Source organism: Anopheles stephensi, chromosome 2 (genome assembly GCF_013141755.1).
Source record: "Anopheles stephensi strain Indian chromosome 2, UCI_ANSTEP_V1.0, whole genome shotgun sequence".
In the NCBI taxonomy this organism is placed as follows: Eukaryota; Metazoa; Arthropoda; class Insecta; order Diptera; family Culicidae; genus Anopheles; species Anopheles stephensi.
The window spans coordinates 14,353,383-14,376,937 of record NC_050202.1 but is presented as its reverse complement, the minus strand read 5'-3'; the positions used below and the strand labels follow the sequence as shown (position 1 = coordinate 14,376,937).

At 45.9% G+C, this 23,555-nt stretch overlaps 4 protein-coding genes across 11 annotated transcripts in view; 1 reads left to right on the top strand and 3 right to left on the bottom strand.

Moving 5' to 3' along the window:
* Positions 1–661: 661 nt before the first annotated feature.
* Positions 662–1,782, top strand: LOC118504159 (probable phosphomannomutase). Its single transcript, XM_036038292.1, has one exon. The coding sequence runs from the start codon at positions 795–797 to the stop codon at positions 1,551–1,553; it is 759 nt and encodes a 252-aa protein (XP_035894185.1). The 5' UTR covers positions 662–794; the 3' UTR covers positions 1,554–1,782.
* On the bottom strand, positions 1,579–2,981 carry LOC118504158 (methylglutaconyl-CoA hydratase, mitochondrial). Its single transcript, XM_036038291.1, has one exon. It carries the CDS (start codon positions 2,791–2,793, stop codon positions 1,840–1,842), a length of 954 nt encoding a protein of 317 aa, XP_035894184.1. The 5' UTR covers positions 2,794–2,981; the 3' UTR covers positions 1,579–1,839.
* A 129-nt stretch (positions 2,982–3,110) lies between these two features.
* Positions 3,111–4,264, bottom strand: LOC118504160 (signal peptidase complex subunit 3). Its single transcript, XM_036038293.1, has 4 exons — positions 4,148–4,264; positions 3,862–4,084; positions 3,497–3,763; positions 3,111–3,397 (listed from the first exon to the last, which is right to left on the bottom strand). The coding sequence occupies exons 2-4, from the start codon at positions 4,002–4,004 to the stop codon at positions 3,268–3,270; spliced, it is 540 nt and encodes a 179-aa protein (XP_035894186.1). The 5' UTR covers positions 4,005–4,084; positions 4,148–4,264; the 3' UTR covers positions 3,111–3,267.
* Positions 4,265–16,322: 12,058 nt separating this feature from the next.
* Positions 16,323–23,555, bottom strand: part of LOC118504137 (Ig-like and fibronectin type-III domain-containing protein 1) — a 105,110-nt gene continuing 97,877 nt past the window's right edge. For all 8 annotated transcript variants that reach the window (XM_036038227.1, XM_036038225.1, XM_036038230.1 and 5 more), the window contains 8 exons: positions 22,328–23,212; positions 20,101–21,191; positions 19,581–20,039; positions 19,266–19,512; positions 19,020–19,198; positions 18,441–18,937; positions 17,912–18,359; positions 16,323–17,823 (listed from right to left, as the gene is read on the bottom strand). In XM_036038227.1, coding sequence (XP_035894120.1) covers positions 17,623–17,823; positions 17,912–18,359; positions 18,441–18,937; positions 19,020–19,198; positions 19,266–19,512; positions 19,581–20,039; positions 20,101–21,191; positions 22,328–23,212 — 4,007 coding nt within the window. In that variant the 3' untranslated portion in view covers positions 16,323–17,622. The remainder of the gene's footprint in view (positions 17,824–17,911; positions 18,360–18,440; positions 18,938–19,019; positions 19,199–19,265; positions 19,513–19,580; positions 20,040–20,100; positions 21,192–22,327; positions 23,213–23,555) is intronic.

Sequence of the window (23,555 nt, the reverse complement as noted above, 5' to 3'; positions counted from 1 at the left end):
GCCAAAGGATCGTTCGGTACTGGGGACATAGAGGGAACGATTGACAAGGGGTTGATTAATTATGGTGTAGATCTTGTGGGGTGTAGGTGTGTGGGCAGGTTTAGAATAGGCGTTGCATTGTTCGATGGCGGTATGCAAATTACACTTTCCTAGGTGATATCGCAGTTTATGGGGGAATGAGGAAACACAGTAATCCAGAATAATGTCACGAATACGGAAAGTGTTGCAGTGGTGAGTGGTTTGTTATAAATCACGTTATCGTTGTACCGTTCATTGCAACCTAAATCGTGAAAAGTAATTATTCGTGTGGGTGCGCCGAGTTCTTGCCTGTTTGCAAGGTGATGCAAACTGTATTGGCGTGGCATTTTTTACGTGTGATATTGTTTCTTCATGGAATCAATTTTATGGAGGCTTAGTCCTGAATTAAATCAAGCAAGTTGTTCTTTGAATTAATATAAACGGATCCTTTCTGTAAGTAAAATTGATTTCGTGGAAAAAACGACAGAAAGCACGGTTCAATTTTTTTTTTCAAATTCAAGTCGCCCTTTGTTTTGGTAGTTGCATCAACCACTGTGCGAAGTTGACAGTTCTGGTGAAGCTTTCGGCGAGCTTTTCTTCCCTTCCACGTAGGGATTGTTTACTTTCTATGACAGCCGGTAAAAATGTTTATATTCGCGATCGTACACATTCGCACGGGACCAGTTGCCGAGTGGCGTTGAGTGCGTAGTGAAACGGTGTCACTATTTAATTATATTAAGTCGGTTAATATTTAAGCACCATTTTATCACCCCACCATGGATCTTAACCGTGAAGATGTGTTGATTCTTTTCGACGTGGACGGAACGCTAACGACACCGCGCCAATCCATTACGGAGGAGATGAAAACGTTCCTGTACGAATCCGTGTTACCAAGGGCAACCCTAGGCGTGGTGGGTGGTTCGGATCTGGAGAAGATGTGCGAGCAGCTGAATGGGCAAGAATTTCTGCAAAAGTTCGACTACGTGTTTCCGGAGAACGGGCTGGTGCAGTACGAATCGGGGAAAGAGATGGGCAAAATGTCTATCAGTCAGCATCTGGGGGAGGATGTGCTGAAGCGATTTATCAACTACTGTTTGCATTACATTGCCGACCTGGAGCTGCCCATCAAGCGCGGTACATTTATCGAGTTCCGGAACGGTATGCTAAATGTGTCCCCGATCGGGCGCAACTGTTCCCGGGAAGAACGCAACCAGTTCTACGAGTACGACCAAACGCATCGGGTGCGTCAGGCGATGATTGACCGACTGAAGGAACAATTCTCCGAAGTGGATCTTACGTACAGTATCGGTGGACAGATAAGCTTCGACGTGTACCCGGTCGGTTGGGATAAAACGTTCTGCTTGCGTCACATTTCCAAGCGAACGAAACCGTTCCGGGAAATTCATTTCTTTGGTGATAAAACTAGTCCCGGTGGTAATGATTATGAAATTTTTAGCCACCCGCAAACCATCGGACACCAGGTGGTGTCACCGGAAGACACCAGGAAGCAGTTGGCTGAGCTGTTGAAGTTGTAAATTGAGCGAAGACGAATACAGTGCGCGTTGTTTTTATCTTCTAGTAGATAGGTTTATTCAACTCGCTTCCATCTACGGAGGCACCGCCAAGGCAGCCACAGGTACGCCGGTTTGTCTTAATTCGCATTCGAAAAAAAAAACTTTGAGTCGGGATACGGGACAAACACCGAAGCGTTGGAAATGCGTGTGTGTAAATGGAATATAAATGCACTTTCATCTATCACAGAGAGTTATACCCTACTGTTCGACCATGTCCGGGAATTGCGTTTAGCGCGCGCCTATTCCGTTACTCTCCGATAAAGTTTGGCTTCCGCTTCTCGGCAAACGCTCGCAAACCTTCGAGACGATCCTTCGTCGGGATGACCTGCGCGTAGCAAGCTTCCTCGATCGCGTACCCCGTACCGATGTCCACCTGCAGTCCTTTGTCGATCGCTTTCTTCGCCATCCGCACTCCGACCGGTCCGTTCGGGACGATCTCCATCGCAAGCTGAAGCGCACGCCGGTACGCCGCATCACCCGTATCGTTCGGCTGTACGGCATGATTCACAATGCCGAGTGCTTTCGCTTCCTCACCACTGAACTGGCGCGCGGTAAAGATCAGCTCCTTAGCGACGGCCGGATTCAAAATGCGCGGCAGGCGTTGGGTACCACCCGCACCCGGAATGATGCCGAGTTTCGTTTCCACCAATCCGAGCTTAGCGTTGGTGGCCACCACACGCATATCACAGGCCAGAGCCATCTCGAGCCCACCACCAAGGGCAGCACCGTCGATGGCGGCCACCACCGGCGTTGGCATTTGCTCGATGTTTACCATCATTTGGCGCAGCTTCGACACAAAGCGGCTCACCTCTTGTGGGGTAAATGTGGCCCGTTCCTTTAAATCCGCACCGGCACAGAATATCCCCGGGACCAGGCTGCGCAGGATCACCACACGCACGTTTTTGTCGTGCGCAAGCACCTCGATGGCGTCGAGCAGATGGTTTACCAGTGATTTGCTGAAGGAGTTGCGTGCCTTCGGACGATTCAGACCGAGCACCGCGATACCCTGTTTGTCCTCCTCGGTGAGATACGTCAGCTGCAGTTCCTGGTTGGGCGAAACATCCGACCCGGCCGTACCGACTGCGCCTCCCTTGCTGTGATCATCGCTAAGCCAGCGGCATGCTGGAGCTGTACCGGTGCGCAAACCGCCGACCAAACTGTGGTGCACAAGGCGTGCGGCCAACGTGCCCGTTTTGAGCATTTCGCTGCTGTATCCTGGAACTTTTCACACGGAACGGACTGCGGTGTGAACCTTTTTGGACGGTTGGTGAAAGTGACCGTACAACAACACGTCCACAACACGTTACATAAGAAATTGCGTGGGGAAATCACGATCAAAACAAATGGAGCTTTTAAGCCGAGCTGTTTGGACAGCTGGCTGGTCAAGAAAGTTTTTACTATGCGAAGCTGCAATCAAGCAAATCCAGTAATGCTGAGGGACACTGATCCAAATCAAATTGGATTATGGAGATGAAGCAGAGGAACGTTTTCTTTAAATTGTTAAATTTTAACTAGAACTTTTAATTTTACAATATTTTAAGCCCACTTTATTTCAATTCTTGTTGTTTGCTCACTTCAGAAATAAGACTTTTTTTTCAAAAGAACGAAACACTCTCGATGGAAACGAATAGGACGCGAACAAACTGCCACCAGCATGCTCATTTCGGCTTAACGACTAGACCGGAGACTCAATGTAGGCTTCCGGGAATTTGAAGGAATGCTGTCCGTGGGAGAACACACTCGGCAATAGCCCAGCATTCGGGATTATGTTCCACGATAGCGTTAGCGTCACATTCCGGTGTCCCCTAGAAACACAAAAGAACGAACGCAATTAGAAACGCTCCAGCGAAGATTCTCGTGTGAAATGGTATGTGTCCCAGCACCAGACCCCATGCTGAACTCACTTCAAACCGTTTCCATCGTCCCAGAAATAATACTTCGTGTTCATGTTCTTGAAGTCCAGGTTCGCGTTCTCACCGCGCAGTATAATCTTATCCCACAGCACCACCTGGTTCAGCGCGTTCTGTTCGGTGGTATATTCCGCGGTCAGGTACAGGAACAGCTGCTTCACGTTCCAGTTGAACAGCGGGTTCAGATCGGTTGCGAGATCGAATGTGATGAAGCCAAGATCATTCTTTTCCCGGGAAGCACTGAAATCCGGCACATTTTTGCTGCAAGTAAAGGTGCATTGTTTTGATTACGTGGCTCATGATGGTTTGTGCAGCCGGCATTTGTTCGGGGGCCGCCCGGCAAGCTGTATGCTACTTACACCAGCACCTTCACCGTGTTGATTCGGGCGTCCGTACGATAATCGTAAAAGAAGGTGGAAGCAAAGCAGCAGAAGGTAAGCACGGAAAGAACGCTCAGCGAGTACGCTAGAATCGCGTTACCGCGGGTCATTACAGTATGCATTTCGGTCGTGTGGATGCCGTTCTTTCGGGGTGCTTAAAAGGTTGCTAATTAGTCAGCACTGTACCGACAGTGAAGTACAGCTGGAAAGGAAGAGTGTGCAATCAGTGTTACGTGCGTTTCGATCGAGTTTTATTCATTTTTACCTGATAAGAAAGTCTGCAAGTGGGAATTGTTGATGTCGTACCAGTGCAGCAGCTTTCGTATGCGACCAAGAGCTCAATCCGCCGATGGGAGTATAAACGCACACGTTGATGAAAGCGAGAATGACACGTATTCGAACAAAAGAAAACAATTTCGAAACTATGGTGATAACATTGGGTTAAAGAGTTGATTTGAATTCGAAACCGTTGAGCGTTCGAAGTGAGGTAATTTATTTATCTAAAATTGAATTCACTGCATAATAAAGGAAAGTGTAATTTATTTAATGCATATGAAAAAACTGCTTTTCAATTACTACAATCACTTTTATTTATGAATCACGAACATTTTTATTCATTTTTGAGCACTTTTTTCTTGATGTATTTTTCCTTACATTTTAAATTGTTTAAATAATTTAAATTTTGCAAACAATTCAAATTGGACTCCAATAACATCCTGGATCAAATTTTTAATTATTCTTTTTTTCGGTTTCGATAAAAACAATTATTTTACAGTAAAATGCACACATATTTTTTAGTTAAACTTAGCCGTTCGATCCGGTGACTGCTATCCTTCAAATAGGCACTCGTAATATTTTTCGAACAGGCTCAAGAATGGAAATTAGTATTATATTTCTTTAAAAAATAGAAAATCAATGCGCCAAGAACAACAGTTGCCCCACTGCTCTGTTAGCTGATAAATCCCATCCATTCCAAAGGCTGCCAGCCACGTCTGTTTCGATACCATTTGTATGCTGCCAAACTCCCCGGGGAAGCATGTCGTACGTACGGAGACAAACTTTACAGCAGTGCAGTGTAGCACCATTTTCTTTTTGCTGTGCTGCAATTTCAAGCTGTGCTGGTAAGCTTTTGCGTAGGAAAATGCTACAACCAACCGAGCGTTGCGTCTGCCCTTTTCCTCCACTAGCGAGAGTGTAAAAAGCATTAATCTTCTTGCCCGTTCCGTTACGGTTACGTTGTTTGCGTGTGCTGAGGAAACGGATTCCGAGCAATGGAAAGTGAATCGAACGGTATTCCCTCCGGGAAGCGCATTAAAATAAAGGAAGGAAAAAAAGGACGGGAAAATCGAGACGAGTTTTCCAGTTAAAAGCGAAATGCTTTTGTTTTGAAACGTTGCTGAAAAAAGGAAGACAAGAAGAACCGCGTTGAATGCTCTCTCCTTACGTACGACGTACGAATCACACCAGGCAAGGTTAATTGTTGGGTAAGTGCTGCACGGACTGTTTCGATCCGAGCGAAGGATACATACGTGAATTACCATAAAATAGGCAGCTCTCTACACAGCACGGATATGGTAATCGGTAGCACAGAAACGGAATCTTCTATCGCTAGCTGGTAGCATTTTCACCTTGACGCAGAGGTTCTGCAGAGAGATTCTTTCACTCCCGACTCACACACTCACACACATGGTGTTGCGTTCCGTGCAACGACGATTATTACCATTCCGTTGCCAATCGCTAATTTATGGCGACGCGAAACCGGCCCAGACGATGCTGACGTTCCGATACTAAAACGCACCGCATTCGAAAAGGAGTGAGAAAAACGACGTTAGCCTTCCGACGTGCGGATAATGTCGGGGAGATAAATGCACCGTGCAGCACCTATTAATCAACCGCTCCAAAGTACCGGGCGTCTCCATACAGCACGCGCAAGACAATGAGCGCGCTTAATTATTGGGTAGCAAGGGTTTGCCTCTTCCATCGATCCGATTTGCAGATTGTAGTGGTGTAGAGTTTTGCACGGGGAGTTTAGAACGAGCTGTTTGACGAGTAGGGGTTCCAATGTTGAGCTGAAAATGGGAATAGAGATGTAGATTTTCAGGTAAGAGAAAGAGACTTGGTCTGGAGGCATTGTAGTGGTAATTCGTCTATTAACAAGCTTTTCCTCAGAATATTTGAAATAATTGCTTATTGAAATAAGAAAGAGCTCATGTTTTCTAATATTTCTTACATGCACTTACATGATCTTACTAATTTCAATTATTCTTAGCTTTAAGAAAACTGAAGGAGTAGAAAAATCTTTCAGAAACATGAGTACTAATTAGCAGCAATGTGACCGATTTTGTTCAGCAATTTTATTAACAAAAGCTCATTGAGAAGGCTATAAAAAGCTGCATATCGATATCGGTGTAATGGAATCTACCTGTAATTCAGCCTCAAAGTAATGAACAATTGTTGCAACAATGTTGTTAATATGATTTCCAAAATGATGGGAAGGTCCCAATCGGAAATTATTTTTTCTAGATCACCTCGTGTTTATATCGGGTTGTCAGCAGATGTCCTTCCAGAGGGTGTTGATGTTATCCACGAAGCTGAGGAACCGAGTAAAAAACGTGCCCCGGTTGTCGAAGCACGAGTTTCACCTGACGCCTTGCCACAGTCCCCAAAGAGATTCGTATAATTTCGACAGAAATCTGGACTCTTACCTTGCACTGCACACCGTCAATTGTGGCCCTCCAGCTCCAGCCATACAAACATCTAAGGGAATCCGTACTGCTTCATGGTGGTCCAAAGCCCTAATTGGTCATAGGTTTCTTAAATCACTTTTAAGCCGATGAACTTATGGTGCATGTAGATTTGTTGGGACACGGCAGGACCGAGGTTCAAATCCCATTGAGACCGCCTCCCCGTACGCAGGGCTGACTACTTTGGTACGGGTAAAATCAAGTCACAGCAAGCCAGAAATGGCAGGCCGAGACCTCTCGAGGTTGTAGTGCCAAGGAAAACAAAAAGATCTGTTGGTCACAACATTTCTGGAGGATCTACCACAGATATAAAATTTGGTCGGTAGACGAATTTCTCATTAAAAAATCTCGTCACATTGCTAGCGTCAGACAAAATCTGTAAAATCGAAGGGCGCCATTCTGCAGAATAGTGTTCGGCACGGGAGCATTCAAGATTGTTCTGACGGTTCGGAAGTTAGTGCAGTTTAGTCAGTCACACTGTTTGTACACTGAGCATCACTCAAATGCTACTCCTCCGGTAGAGACCAGTTCACTTGGTCCTAAATTTACTTTTTTTTATACGTCAGGAGATTAATAACAAATTATTTTATTTTGCGTGTAGAGATTTAACTCAGTGAAAAATGAATTATTTCGATAAATTTAAGCCTTTTGAAATTAATGTAGCATATAAAGAAAGGTTAAGAGAAAGAGTACAACGAAAGTGATTCTCGTGTATTACCAAATAATTTATAAATTATTACTAGGAGCAGTGTTTCTAAGGTATTCACCCGTGAAGTGCACCTCATTTTTCAACCTATGTACCGATTTTAATGCGAATGCCCTCTCGTCCACACACAAGTGCTAAGTTACAAGTGCCAATGTAAAACTATGCCCAGTAATCCATACATATATGCAAAATGTAATTGCGATTAATGGTGGATTTGTGAAGGCGCACGGGACCTTCCGACCATTATTGATATGTTGTGAAGCGTCAGGGAACAAGTTCACTCGATGCCCAAGCAGATTAGTGGTTGAAATGATGGTATGATTTATAGTGCACGATAAGCCTAAACATAATAAACGGCTCAAGCAGCCGGATTAGCTGGTTGAATAATGCTGCCTGTAGTGTTACATCGGCGGGACAAAAAGCGCACACATTGCACTCGCGTGCCTCCACGTGTACGCATGATTGAAAGCTAACAAATTAAATTGCAACACGTGAGTGGAATTGAAAAACAAAGTGAAACACATGTTGGGAGCAAAAACAGAAACAAAACAAAAAAAAGCAACGGGTGTAAACAATGCCAATATGTCCTGCCGGTTCGGTGCTTGCCGGTGTTTGCTATCGATGGGCCTGGGCTGGCTGGCTAACCGCGTTTGTTTGCACGCTCCCGACCGACCTGTGTGCGTGCCGTGGTTTCGTTCGGTCCGGGTGCGCTTTCGTACCATTTTCATTTCATTAACGTCGTACGTGACGGAAGTGGAATTAATTGAATTTATTATTTACTGTGCCGATGCTGGATACGAAGGCTTCGTACCCGCATACGGGGTTCACCATTTTTGACTTCCGATCGGGAAAGATACGTTGCAAGCACACGGGTTATGGCTAGTTGATGTAGTTGTCTGACACTATTGATTGGTTTAGGGTAGCTTTTCGTCTGCGGGATCCTTGGCCCTGTTGCTGTTGTGAGCCTTCGAGTAGAACATTGGAGCCTCGTAGTCAAAAACTTATGGGTTCTGCCAAAAATTGAAGCTAAACGAACATTAGTGAACGCTCCCATAAATGTATGGCTAAGAGGCAAAATTTGATGAAAAAGATTTCATTTCACACTGTATAGAGCGAATCAACCGGTTGGATTTGCTTGTTTCGATCAAGTACTGGGCGCCTCCATTGACGTAGAGCATTTTTTAGAAAATTTTACAATTTTAACATCTAAATGCCGATGGATGGGAATCCTTCAAAGGTAAATTTAAAATATAATATGTAATTTTTTTGTCTCCGGAAGAAATCGTTAGATCAATTGCAAGAAACCTTAAAAAAAATGAAAAAATGGTATAACTTTATCCTGTTCTGTGCGTTGTGGGTGCTACACATATTTTTTATTATTTTTTTTAGAAAACTATCAGTTGATTAAAATACAGTTTTTCTTGATTTTTCGTTTTCTGTTGATGATAAAATATCTTGTTATCTTTTAAACTTATCTTTCAAGGATTCTCGTCCATCGAGAGAAAGATATAGCATTTTTGATGGAGGCGCCTAGTACTTGATCGAAGCAACCGCTGGGCATCGAAGCAATCCAACTGATTGATTCGCTCTATACTATACTTTAACTTTTCTCTTAGTTGTGTTTGTGATCGTTGCATACAAAAGTAAATAGTAATAAATCAAATAATTCAAATGCGAAAATTTGGAATCACCCAAAAATAACCGTCGATCATAATTTTTCAGTTCATGATTACGACTATAGCCATATTGTACTATAGCTATATTTTCAAATGATCTTGCAACAATAGTATTGCTCGCTAATTTATTATTTATTATTTAGCAGGATGCTGCGGCGTCGGTCTTCACATGGCAGGACCGGGGTTCAAATTCCATCCAGGCCGTCTCCCCACACGCAGAGCTGACTACTTTATTACGGGTAAAGTCAAGTTACAGAAAGCCAGAAATGGTAGGCCGAGACCTCTCGAGGTTGTAGTGCCAAGGAAGAAGAAGATACAAATTGTGGGACGAAAATCGCAATATCAAAATAATATTATTTGTGGCACTGTGAAACATTCTTGGTAAAGCGTTTAAACGCTTCGGGATACCCTGTAACAATGAATTGTTTAACCGTTCCCTATTTAACGCCTGAAAGTATGCACTCTTTTTTTCATTTTAGATTTCTTTTGCCGAACTGGAAGACATACCTTTAGTATTTTCATATAAACTTTCTGTTTAAAATTGTCTTGTAAATATCTTAATTATACACCAAAATACATGTTACTGTTGTTCGCCCCTTCGTTTCGTGTTGTGTTACCCATACAATATTTTTAAAAGTGTTCTTTCCCCTCTTTTACGCTTTTGCTCTCCCAAAACCCGTAAAAATCGCTCGTACGACAAGCGAAATCGAAAAGCTGAAAAACCAATCCTCACGTACATTTCGATTCGTTGATTCGTCCATAAATTGGCATATCGATTGAAGATGATCGGGCGGTGTTCTTCCCAATCTTACTTCCTTTCGAGCATGAGTGTGAATGGGCAAACGTACGTTTGCCAACAGGCAAAACGTGAAGATGCGAAATCCTCCCATCCTGGACTGGAAGAATGCAAAACGCACCACGTCTCGAGCTGTTCTGTAAGTAGTTCCGGGGCATTTCTCACGTTCTCACCTGTTGTGGTGCGTTCCAGATGGTTCATCCCGTTCGTTGCCAACGTTCGAGGGGTGGAAGAAAAAAAAACTTTTCCCCGGTGTTGTTTCGTTCGTGGAAGATATTTTTGTTCCCTCGGTTCGCTGTTGCTTTCGGTTCGGTTTTATTTTCCGTTCGACAACTTCTTCGCTGGTTGAGTTTGGAGAACGTGATCATGCACAATTGTTCGCAAACTATTCGCATATGGAAGCAGTAAAGTTTGTGGTGAAACAATGCAAGTAAATCGGAGTAATATTGGCATACAAACTAAAGTGAAGTGGGTTTAAGGAGGATATTTGGGAAGTTTTTGGATTAAATTTTTTGACTTATATTCGATCAAAGATCGTCAGAAGGGAAGACTTCACAAACTACTAGCTTTTTTAAGTATTTAATAAGTATAAGTATTATAAAATGTTTGATTCAAAGATCAAATTAAAGCTCTTTAGTCACCCTACATTATGCTGTTATTGTAGGAAATGTATAGTTACAGATGGTATAATTCAATTGGTGGTTAAAGCTATTTTTTAATATAAGTTTTTTATATTGTTTAAAACACAGAACTTAATTTGTAGTAGGTGCGTTTAGCAAGAACAGAATAGGTAACTTAGGAAGAAAAACATCTGGAAGGTCTTCTAAATATTTTTTTACTTCCATAGCTGTGTTCGGTTTATCAGAACGCAATACTCCAAAACATCTAACAAATCGAGCATAACACTGTATTGCTTACTTGCTGTAGTGAAACTGAAGCGATAGTAATTTCTTCAACTGCATCACCAACCTTACACCATCCACCACCGCAACCAACCATCCAGGGGCAAAATCAGACCGCAAGGATACAACCGAAACAACCATCCCATTCAACACGTTTTCGCTCTCGGGTTGTGGAGTTTACAGCGCAGTTGGCCTGCACTTTCCCTCAGTGCAGTGCGGTGGTTTTGCAATGCTTCACCAACAAGGCGGTAAAGATGGCAACGTTCAAAGGTAATGAATTCTCGGGCGATAAAAGAAGATGCTGGTAGTGCAGCATCAAGTGCAGGCGGCAACAAGATTATTTTTAAGAGCTGTTGGAGGAGAAAAATTGTTCAAGCGTGAGTTGAAAATCACAGTCAAACGATTGAAAATTAAATGTTTCGTTTTTTGTAAATGAAATTTGAAGTTTTAAAAAGGGGATTTAAAAGGAAGAGATTTGTGGAAAGATAACTTAACTTAAGACTTAACGACTAGTTAGGTCATTTCATGTGTCATGCGGCTCTCATTTATTTATTACTTCCATACATTTATTTATTTGTATCACATATGCAGGATGGGTTGGAACAGCCCGGTGATAGCGACGACAACGGCGCCGATCTTCACACGGCAGGGCCTGGGTTCAAATCCCATCCAAATGCAGTAACCGAGCGAAAGCACTACTATGCAGTGCAATGTCTTTGTCGTGTCCATTGCCTCCGACTTAAACGTAACTGTAGACGCCCCAGCTGCACTCACCAAATACACAACAAAATCTTTGGCTTTGTTGATTGAATATTTCAACTATTTGGATTATATTCAGAAGCAAATCGATGCAAAAATCCCATTTTTGTTGTTAAAGCAGTTTTTTACAAGTGAACACGTGGCGTTTAAATTGTCTCTTGGTTTCAGTTCATACCGTATTTCCCATCGTCCGCGTCATTCCCATTGCTTTTAAACGTTGGCAACCAAAATGGGCGCTTCGGAAGGGTCTCTTTTTGATAGGCTTATCCTACCTCACGAGCACATGTGTGCCCCACAGTCTCTCTACGACGGCTCGGTGGGAGAGTATGTGGGATGAGTTTGGGAGGTTTTGATATTCGATCGCACCTCTAGTGTCCTTGAAGCCCTGGTTCCGAGGCATCTCAGGAGATCGTGCGTTCATTCGAATGATTTCTAGGCTTAGGTCTAACCATTACACATTGGGTGCGCATCTCCAGCGTATAGGACGGTCTGACTCTGACATCTTCTATGGTCCTGTCTGGAGTGCGAGGCTGCTCGACTCTCCTTATTGGACGCAGTTCGGTACATGGGCAGAACGCCTTCCCTTCCTTGATACTTACCTCAGGTCTATTTTTTAATTCTACCGAGCGAATGGTACAGTAGTTTAGTACCTTTCCTCCTTACACTTCTACCGTCTGTCGGTTGTATGTGTTGTATCTCGCTTGTGATTTACTCACATGTCTGTCTCACATGCATGAATGATTGCATGAATGAGTGTGATGATAAAGGGGCTTGGTATGGCATGAGCGGAATGTATCGGATCCTAAATAAAGAGCATGCTACATTATCGCAAGGACGTGTTGCAGCGGTTAACAACAGCAGACCCAATATAGTGATGAAGGAACACTCGATCAACTTAACCATGAAGGTCCACGTAATGCACCTGAAGCCCTAACGAGATGTCTAGTTAAAATAAAATAATGTAATCTTTATGAATAAAAGAAAAATTTGGAAAACGGTCGATTGAGTTGCTTCAAGTACCTTCGTTAAAACGATTGTGATTTGTGATGGATCTTTATTACCTCCTGGTACAGGTACTTCAACTGGCCTGGATGGTCAGTTTAAAAGACAACAGTAGATAAGTTTTGTGCAAAACTAGTGCTGGTAAATAAAGCTAAATGATGACCCATCAAAATGCCAGAGTTAGCTGATGCAACATAAGTTTGTTGAGACAAATTGAGACAGTGGGGCAATTGGAAATTGAATCCACACGCACAACTTATTTTTGCTCCTAATCTACTTATGGATTATAGAATTTGACCCTCATGTGTTTAAAATGTAGCTGATAGTACAGACATTAAACAAATCGACGTAGTTTTTTTCTGTAAAATTGAATTGGGGTAATTGAAATTAGGGCGGCTCGGTATTAAAGGTGACTGCGGTGCCGGTCTTCATACGGATCTGGATCTGGGTTCAAATCCTATCCGGACCTTTCCCTCCCCCTCCCAGTGAGAACTGACTATCCAACTATCCAACCAGTCGTAAATTTGTTAAAAAATCCAAACTTAAAATCGAAAGATAAGTTATTGCTGATACTTTAACCTAGTGTGGGATAATCCTAACAGAAGTATCGAGTGCAGTAGTTTGAGAAAGGGAAGGTGATGGTATTCTATCGTATGTCACTGTAGTTCTTTTCAACATTTAAGTGAGTATTTAACTGCTCTCTTTTACGGCGTGCCATGGATAAGATTTTGTGTTCCGAAATCTTCCTAATGTTTATCAATCTCGTTTAGAAAGTCATTCTATTGTTCTGTAATTAAACTCTTTATTATAACGTAGTCATTTCGAAACGACCGACAAACGCTGCCGGCACGCTCCCAACCCATCCAATAGCTCGGATGAAATCAAACGTGACGAACTGCAAATTAAGCTTATTCTTTCGAAGCGTACGCCTCAGAACTAAAAGCTCATTGAATGGTCATACAACATTCTGACTAACGTCTGGCGAGCCAAAAATAAAAGAAACCCACCCTTCCCCCCAGAGTGAAATGCATCCGAGCTCGATGCATATTAATGCTGTTATTCGGAACCAGAAACCCATTCACTACAAAGTTACGCATAAATATGTATGCGGCGCTGGCTAGAAGATAGAACTAAACTACAAGATGCACTCAAATCTAGTCGAACGGTAGGGCAGCAATCTCGGGCGAAAAAGTTTTGCCCACACCGGTACCGGTAAGGGTTGACATACGTTATGCTCGGTTGCCAGCGAGACACACGAAATACGGAGCCGTGTCTTCGGCAGCTTTCCATTTTGCTAAGCGAAAAGTTTTTACACTCAAAAGCGTACGAGTGCATCAGGGCGTTTTATTTCCCCTTTTTTCCTACTCCTTTCTCTCTCTCTCTCTCTCTCTCTCTTTCCTTGTCTTATCGAATGCATTGTTCAGGACATGGCGCCTTTGGTGCAGAAAGACAGAAGACAGACAGAGAATGGTGCTTATTTCCGAGGCCCTGAAGTTTGGTCGGAAATAAATGGGTCCTTTCGGGGCTGGGGGTGAGAAGGAAGCAGGAGCAGAGGTGAAGTAGCTAGTATTTGTTTCGTTTAAAAAAAACAAGAAATGTACCCTGGAAGATATGCGCAATAGGGAAAAGCTTGTACCGCTCACTACTGCCTGCGTTTCCTCATCGTTGGAGAGCTTTATCGGTTGGATTGTTTGCAGCGATGAGAGCGATTTGTAGTTTCAATATCAAACCACCCAGGTGCAGCAGGTGCTGATGTCGGTGTTGTGGTGTTGCCGACCTCGACTGATAACCATCGTCGGATAAAAGTTTGTGCAGTTGTAAAAGAGCTTCGTACCCACGTAATGTGTGTTGCTCAAGCGAAGTTGTGATGCAAGCATGTACGATTGAAAACTTTTCACAATAGTCCAAAGTCCCGTTCGAAGGCGCGCAATGTCCACGTGAGGTGTTCATCATAAATTGCTGGAGAGCTTGGGAAGGGGCTGCTTGTTAGAGGAAGATTGTCCTAGAAGGTGGAGATAAGAGTCACTAAGACACGGATCAGATTGATGAAAGAGTTCTTCATTTCGTAGTTGGAACTAATTTCCAGGCTGGAGAGCATTTTTGTTCCATCAAGGACACCGCTGTCTTTGAATCGATTGAAGTTGGTTTTTTTCTTGAAAAGACAGACAAAAGTAAGAGAGTCAAGACTGATTCCATCTTGTCCCGAATGTAGGTAGACATCCGGAATCTAACAATAATGAAGCAAGGGCATCGTCTCGCTGACATCCGGACACTCTGGTCAGTTTTTCTTCTTCGTTAGATGATTTATCCGCATCTTGAGTTTAGAAAAAAGGCAAGTGATTTATAAAGATCTCGACCTCCTCAAACCCTTTGGTCGCTAGAGAAAGGATATTCTCGAACATTGGTCTTAGTTACTTATAGAAAACGGACTTCGTGCTGTCAGTCTGTTTCTTTAGATAAGATAATAATTAGATCGTTCCCATGAAATTTTCGATTAAACAAATTTTTAGATTATCTGTTCGTTTCAATTCAATTAGTGTCTGGAAGTAGCATTGGCGGGTCAAGGGTTTTGGAGGCCCCGAGCGAAATGGCAGTTGAGGGCTCTCTAAGTGTGACTCGTTATAATTAAGTGATTGCCACGGAGAGGAGGGTGGGGTGGGGTGAAGCGGAGAGGTCACAACAATTTGACAGAGGTACAGTGCACTTCCACGCATCCTTCACCTTATGCGATAATAATGAAACAATATTTGGCCGCTAGGAAGAGTCTCCTATGCTCTCTCCACAGGGCTCCCAATTCGAATTGCACTGCTCGTCATTGGTTGGCGGCAAGATGGGGGGGGGGGGGGGATAGACACCCCCCCTAACCGACGAGGCCCCGAACGGCCGCTCCCTTCGCTTCTTGGTTAATTCACCACTGGGAAGTACTAATATTTAATATGTAGCAGTACTTAAACGATTTCAAGGTCTGGAAGTAGCAGTAAAAACCCTTTCAGGCACTTGGTACGTACGAGGGATGATTTTCTTCCAACTTTCTCCAATTTCTTGACAGCGCAAACGACAACGAGGTGTGTCTCTGAGACCCATACAAACTACTGCTAGACCAGAAGGAACGAACTTACGTTCCACCAAGATGTAGTCAGTAGGCAGTATTAGCACGATCGAACCGGTTGGATCTCAACGATCGCGACGATTAATTATCCAGTCAAAAATGGACAATTGTGTGAACACTTCTTCGGTCGAGGGGTGTCAATATTCAGGTATAAAATTTCAGATTTACAGCACACTTACATCTTCAGTAGTCCTTTCTTGGTATGAAGCCTCGATTAATACTGGTTGGAATGCTAATCCCCTGGCTGTCCGTATTCTGGGATGATAGTTAAAGCTGTCGGACCTTTGGATATGGTTGCCAATGTTAGCCGTTGTTACACTGGTGAAGAGTTCTTATGCCTTTGCCATTTTTACTCTGCCGTTTGCAAGTACGGGTGTAGAAGGAGAATAACCTACGAGTCAGAATTAATGCGAGGCTAAGAGAAGTCTATGACAGAATTAAGTCCTAGACGAAGCTATTGACGACCAGATCGGGATCAGAATTCTTTGACAAAGGATGAGTTGATCACTTGGGACGCTTCCGATGGATAACTATTTATGGAAGGCACAATAAGCTGTTCTTAGTTCATCGTTCAGATTCTACAGTCCAGCTTCGTTGATCCCTGGTCCGTCTTACCTTGTGTCGATCGAACACGTGCATTGTTTGTACGCTGATAATGGTCGATACAACTTAGCCTGCGCTTCATGTTCCACCGCTAAACGCGCAAGTCGTGTGATATTGTCACTGTAGCTCACTCCACGGTTCTGTTTAACTTTAAAGTGTAATTTTTTTATTATAAAAACTATCCTCAAATTTATTGCTTCCTTCCCGCATGACACTGACCAACCTGTTCCACCTGTCTCCTTTTATCGTCGTTCACTTTTGTCTACTGCGCACAACTTCGCACTATTTCACACACGCACACATACACACCCGTTACAAACTATACACACACATACATTCACTCAAACACACACACACACAGACAGTCACGCTCGTTCTTTACTAAATAGCTCAAACAACTGGTCATCCGTTTGCTAATAAAATGTGTTTCACGTACTTCCCTCACCGGCACCCTCATCCCTCGCGATACTTTTGCCTGGTGTGCACTGGTACTAAAGGGGTCCACGGTCAGACAGCAACGAAATTCAACACTCAACTCAACACCAAACCTACGGCTACTATTGGCTGTCTTCGGTCAGGAATGTTTGTTCTCCCTTCGTGCTCGTTAACATGGGTGATGGGAGACCGGGTTTGTCTCTTGCGTCTTGTGCATTGGCGTGGTAGTAGAATTCTGCCTCGTTGTGAGATAATTTAAAACGTACTGTGCACAAAAACCGACATACTAATAATAACAACACAGCTATTGAGAGATTGCACATGTTCGACATGTCGTTGTCGTATTCAGATCAGATGACGCACGGTTACTGGTAACTAATCAGCTGTTAAATCTGAAGGGTTGGTTGCCTGATTTGGAAATTCATAATGCCCAACGAGCGGTGTCCTGTTACCTTAGTGCCAATATTGTTTTCGTGTTTGCCTGATTTGACTAGAGCGGTACTTGTGATGGTTGGGTACTGCTGGATGCTGTCAAGGTGGGTGACTCAACTGTCCGCTACAAGCACGCCGTGCTGTGTGCAATGAAGAAGCATCATCACTGTCGTTGTGTTTGGTTGGTTTTGTGCCGTTCGTCACACTATAGCTCTATCACACCCGGTGAAACGCGACAGCGAGAAAGGAGAAAACCACCAACGGCGGCGGATCAGTATCCTCCGTTTCAGCGCATCTGCCCCCGTTTTGCTCTAGTGCTGTTACGTGAGTTGCCTTACTATTTAGCTCTATTTTCAACATCGTGCCCACCGTTCTACGCGGGCTCTACGGCTCACAGTTTATGAGTACAAAATACAAATCGGCCTTCAACTACGTATCGAGCCAGCGCCGGATAGTGGGCACAGGTCGAGCCACCCCGGCGTAGGTCGATGATCACATCTAAAACTGTCCACTGGTATGTACAAGTACCGTGCCACCTCCGACCGGCGGTTTGTCCGGGTCGGCGATCATCATTTCCTAGGAGACGAGCCGCTTGAACCCGGCACGATCGTGACCAAGCTTGAGCTCCTCGTACAGCGACGGGTTAACCTCGGTGGCCATCGGCACGACGGAATTGTCTTGGTTGAGTCCGGTCGTAGCGGTACCGTTCGCCGTGTGTAACGATTCCTGTCGCCAATCCGCGCCATTGCCTACCCCCGGCCCAGAAACGGCTGGAATCTGTGTGAGGACAAGTGATTCAGTGTGATCAGCGCTCTCTACCAGGTCGCGTGGGTTTCCGAATCAATTAGCTATAATTCCTACTTACCTGCACATGTTCGACGTTCATCTCGCGCAGGTAGCTCGGATTTTCGAACGCAACGCCCCCGTTTGCTTGCTTCGGTCCAAACTTTCCGCGCTTCACGACAAATATAGCCGCGATCGCCAGGACGATCGCGAGCAAGCCGGCTATGATGCCGCTGATCACGCCGGCGTTCGTGCCGTGCGACGCACTGGTGATGTGCTGATCACCGAGCGTAAATCGCAGCGGTTCCGAAAGTACCGAAGCACCCAAATGGTTGCCCGCCTTGATCACGAGCTCGTACATGACGTTCGGCTTGAGGCCCTCCAGCTTGATGCTCGTTTCCTTTGCGTCCAGCCGGCTCGTCGCGAGACCGTTGATCACGTTCGAAAGGTTGTCGGTGACCGGTTCGAGATCGTGCCAAAACACCCGGTAACCTTCCACCGTGCTTGGGTTCTTTGCTGGTGGATCCCATCTGAGGATGAGCGAGCGTAAATTGAACATTGGAGAGCAACGTATGGGAGCACAAATTTTATGGCCAAAAAAAAAAACCTACCGGATAAGCACTTCCTCATCGCTCAACACCTGCACCTTCAGGTTTTGCGGTGGTCCCGGCAAACGATCACGATTCTCCTGGAAGCAGCCAACGATCGTGCGGGTATGCTGCAGGGCACAGATACCGGGCGGTGTGATCGGTTCACCGCGACACCAGTTCAGACAGCGCCGCGGTACATCCTTCGACGCACAGCAACCGCGATGGTCCGACCCATCGGCGGCACAGCGCATCAGCTTGTCAAAGTCCACAATGCACTCCGGCCGATCGATCACACTTTCGATGTCGATATAGAACGAGCACGCGCTCATACACGCGGACGATACGTTCTGTGCCATGCAGCACTCCGAAATGTTGGACGAGGCAGCCGTATTGCGAATACGCACTGACACTGCTCTGGTTGAGGAGCCTAACGCGTTCTCGGCATGGCAGAAGTAATCGCCAACATCCTGCGAGCTAAGCTTGGCGATCGTCAGTGTCATCACGTACAGCGAGTTGTCCTGGGGAAGGATAAGGAAGGAGGTTTGAAGGCGCACTCGGGTGACAATAGATGAGATGGGAATTTCCCAAAAAAACACTTACATCAACGTCATTCTTCATGAACATATCGTAGTTGCCGCCCTGTATCACTGGAACGCGTCCGTCATGATCCCGCCAGAACATCGTCTTTGGAATGGGACGTGCGCGGATCGTACACTTCAGGTCCACGGACTCTCCCACCGATGCCACCGTAATGCCCGAGGCCTGAATGCGAGGAGCAACTAAACAAGGGAATAAGGTTGATAATGAGGTATGTTTTTTAAATCGGAAGAACTCATCCAAACTTACAGCTTATGTTGACCTTCTTGGCAGCCTGCATCGGAATGCCGTAACCATTGTCGGCGTAGCAGGAGATGTGCTCCATGTCCGTCGTCACGTTGTGTATCACGGTGATCATGTGCCTTGAAGTGTCCTGCCGCACCAGATGTCCACCGACGTAGAGTGAGATCGTTGGTGCGGGATTTCCCATAGCCAGACAGAGAATGGTCATGGAACCACCTTCGGAGATGATGTCGGATGGGTGCACTGTTGGGGGCTGTTTGGAAAAGACATCTTTTGAGTATTTCTTTGTCCTCATAACAAAACCTTCACAGATTTCCTTACATCAACGTAAGCTGGTAGTGCAGGATCTGTCCAGGCAACGAGCGTTTCTGATGGCAAGCTGGTTCCCTTCGATCCGATCGCGACCACGTACACAATGTGCTGTGTGTTTGGGAGTAGATTGTTTACCCGCACCCACAGAAGTCGCGTATCGATGACGGTGTAGTTGTTGGCCACCTTGTGTATCACCCGGTAGGTGATCGTTTCATGAGGGTGCGAAAACTCTGGCGGCTGCCAGGATACCGTGATCCAGGTGGCACTGTGGGCAGACACTGACAGCGAGTGTGGTGGAGAAGGTGCTCCATAGACCGTGCTGGCCGAATCCGTTCGCGAGGTGTTGATCAACAGCATGGATGAGGGTAGCGATGTACCATGTTCACCGCGCGATACTACCGTGATGCGATACAGTGCCTTCGGTTCCAGGTCCTTCAGCTCAATGTCCGTTTCGGTTGTGTTCAGTTCCTGGAGAACCACAAATCAACTTAGAAAAGACATACAAACTAATCTCGCTTCCCCTACTTACATGCTCCAGCTTGATCACAGTCTCGTACATCGTCATGTTGTTCACCTTGCCGTACTGGACCAAATAGTCCGTCGGTTTGTTTTCCGTACTGTTCGCCTCCATCTCCGACGGTACCCAGGCAAGCGAGATGGAAGTGTTCGTTACGGACGTTACGTGCAGATCTTCCACCGGCGCCGGGATGTGTCCGATGCCCTCCTCAAAGCACTGTATGATGTTACCCGCAAATGGCAAACATTCCGCGGGCGAACTTGTAATAACGCCTCGACAAAGCGACTGACACTTGGGTGGCACGGCACGACGATTACAGCAAGCCGTATGATCGCGTCCACCAGCACTACAGCGCACGATCGTTCCGATCTGTCCCCGGCACGTATTGCCCAGCTTCTGAATGTCCGACATCTTCGCGTCGTAGCTACAGAGTGGAGCACACTGCGGAAGCAATCCGGACGCGTGACAGCAGGCCGAAATGTTGTAGTGCGTGTGGGTTGGTTCCATCGCCGCATCACGCTTCGTCTGGAACACTAATCGCGGCGAAGGGCCACCCTTGCCATGCGCATTAACCGCAACGACAAACGCTTCGTAGTAGGTGGCCGCTTCCAGATCCTCCACAATGACCGGCGCTTGGTCTTTCTCCAGCACGATGTACTCCTCGCCGCTGCCCAACTTCCGGTAGTGCAGATGGTAAGCGGTAACCGTGTCCGGTAGAATCTTTGGCGGTTTCCATTCCAGCACCACAAAATGGCTAGCGATCAGGGGGGCCTTTAGCTTCGATGGAGGTCCCGAAAGTACGCCGTACCCCTGCAGCAAACAGCTACTGTACTCGGACATGTACTGCAGACACTTGAAGTAGTTGAAGTTGATCGCTTTCACGGTGCCGGAACAGAACGAGAGACATCCTTCGGGGATGCCCCGACTCTTGCAGCACGGTGTATGGTCAATGTTGTTGGCCAGACAGGCAAAGGTGATGTTAGCCCACGGGGCGCAAACCATCAGGTCGGGCACCTCGGTAAAGTCGGCCTTCACCGGATCGCACATCTTCTCCAGACAGGTGCGATGCGTGATGCCTTTCTTCATGCAACAGCCACGCACATCTGGAAGATGAGTTTAAGAATAATTCTTATGAAAAACTATTCAAAGTTGATTTGAAACACACAGAGGAATTTTAATCAAATTTGTCCACATAAAATGTTACATTGAGCTCCGGGTTTTCTATTCAATCGAGATATCGCGATAATGTCGATTATTTATTGATTTCCCCCCATCAATCTCCGCCTCCCGTTGGATGAGTTATGAAATTCTAAGCATTGCTTAACAGCAAGAAAAATCCTTCGATTGAGGATTCCCCCAAGGAAGAATTCCCGATTGGGGATGACTCGACGAAAAGAAAAAAAAAGTTCCAAAAATGGATGGAATTTTGCAAGAAAATATTTAAAGCATAAATAACATATCCACCGTGGAATCCCGCTTATCGATTTGCTAATCATGGCCGCTAGATGGGCCGCTAACGATGGCGGCAGCAAGCGTGGCACGCTGCCCTACTAGAATGTGAAGCACCAGGAGAATGGGGCTTTAAAAATGGATAAATAATCGATCGGCTCCCTAGCACCCCCCATCTGCAATCGACCAACGAGCCCTACGTTATGCTTGTTTATCTTCCGGTTCTGTACCGCTGTGCCTGTGGACGGTGGAATGCAAAAGTCATGTCGTCCCGTCAATACGTGCCGCCGCCTTAGCAGCAGACAGTTCATTCGTGTTGCTTTCCATCGTGCTACAAAACATGGCAGGCAGTTTATAAGCAGGACAGCGGAGCTGAGTGGGGAGCCTTTCGTCAGTGATTTGATGGTTTCGTTACATTAAAATCTTCCCGATCCCGTACCGGGGCTGTCCGGGTTTGTGTAATGGTGTCGTTTCGTTGGCGTTACGGAGAAACCAGTGGCCAGTAGTCGTCAGTGGACTGGTGACTTGTCGTTTTTTTCTTTCGACTTTCTCGGGTTTGCCATATTTACAGCGTCTTCATAGCCGTCTCGCACGTGCATGGCTAGGAACATGACTCTACCATTAGTGGCGTTAGTCCAAAAAATGGAGTCCTTCTGCACCACTCTATTACGAGCGGAGTGTGATTATCAGACTGGTGGATGATGTTCCGAAAAAGTCCCTCCCGATAAGATACAACTTAATTGTCTAATTAAATTTGCCGATTGATCGGTACAGTTGTGGTTTATCTTACCAGGAAGCACGGGTACGACGGCCACACTCGTCTGCTTGCTGACGACACCACCTTCAAGCGTAAGGGCTCGTATGCGCATACTGGGCAGACTCGAACCATGATCGTTGTGTGCACTCACAGTGACCGTGTACATCGTGAACGGTGTCAGGTTGCTTAGGACGGCCGTTGTTTGATCGGCCGAAACTTGCAGCGTCACCAGTCCATCCTTCGAGTCGGTTGCGTTCGCAAGATAGTCCTGATCGAACGCATGTAGTCGGGTCGCATTGATCTGGTAGTATTTTACGCTGGCCGCCAGCTTCTCCGGTGCCTGCCAGCTAACCTGCAACGAACGCTCCGTGAGTGGTTCCACCGAAACGGACTGCGGTTCCGACGGTAGCCGTTGAATGTTGTCCAGAATGCACTGCAGTCCGGGTAGTGTGTGCTGTACGCAGGACACACGTGACTTCAACAGGTCGGTGAAAGGCGTATACTCGCCGCGGCACATATCCTGACAGAGGTCCGGGATGCCTTTCTCCACGCAGCACGGCACATGGTTCCGGCCGTCCGCCATGCACCGCACAATGTTGGGAAAATCGCGCTCACACTGTTCCGGCTCGGCACCGGCCGATCCGTCGAGAATGTTGTGCAGCACGCAGAATCCCATGCACCCTTCGGACACGTTGTTCGCGTGGCAGCAGTCGGTGAAATCGTGCGTCACCAGCGGCACACCGTCCTGGCTTACTTCCTCCTCCGAGTCGGTGTACATGTCGGACGAATCGTCCTCTTCCGAGGTTACGGAGGTTTCCGGTGAAGTTGACTGGCCGGGCAGTGATGTGGTGCTACTGCTGCTGGTGGTGGATTCGGTTGCGTTGCGACTTGAGGCCGTTTTCTTCTTCGGTTGCCGAACTGGAAAAGCACCAAACGATAGGGATTAGTGTTGAAGCAATCTCGCTTGCGTGATAGTTTCGCGTATAGGCTAGAAAAAAACGGAACAATTTTTAATGGAAAAAGTTGTTCCGATGTCGTGGGTCGTGACATCGGTCGAGATGCGGAGCGCAGATCACATCACCGGGGTAAAACTTCATCGTTCTTGTGTTCTTGTGGCGCCAGCGAGCTAGTCAAACTTGGGTCACACCCACCGTACAAGATGGGAGCGCGATGGCGGGAGTTCGGATGTTCTATGCGCCGATAGTAGTATTTCTCTTTGACTATTTGCTTTAGCTTTTCGGAGGAAACTTCCGCGGTTCTC

Bases quoted from the DNA above. Each gene is read 5' to 3' on its own strand.
- LOC118504159 (XM_036038292.1), top strand. From the start codon at position 795: ATGGATCTTAACCGTGAAGATGTGTTGATTCTTTTCGACGTGGACGGA.
- LOC118504158 (XM_036038291.1), bottom strand. From the start codon at position 2,793: ATGCTCAAAACGGGCACGTTGGCCGCACGCCTTGTGCACCACAGTTTG.
- LOC118504160 (XM_036038293.1), bottom strand. From the start codon at position 4,004: ATGCATACTGTAATGACCCGCGGTAACGCGATTCTAGCGTACTCGCTG. The intron at 3,764-3,861 runs GTAAGTAGCATA...CTTTACTTGCAG, and splicing joins AACACGGTGAAGGTGCTGGT to CAAAAATGTGCCGGATTTCA. The intron at 3,398-3,496 runs GTGAGTTCAGCA...TTGTGTTTCTAG, and splicing joins GACGATGGAAACGGTTTGAA to GGGACACCGGAATGTGACGC.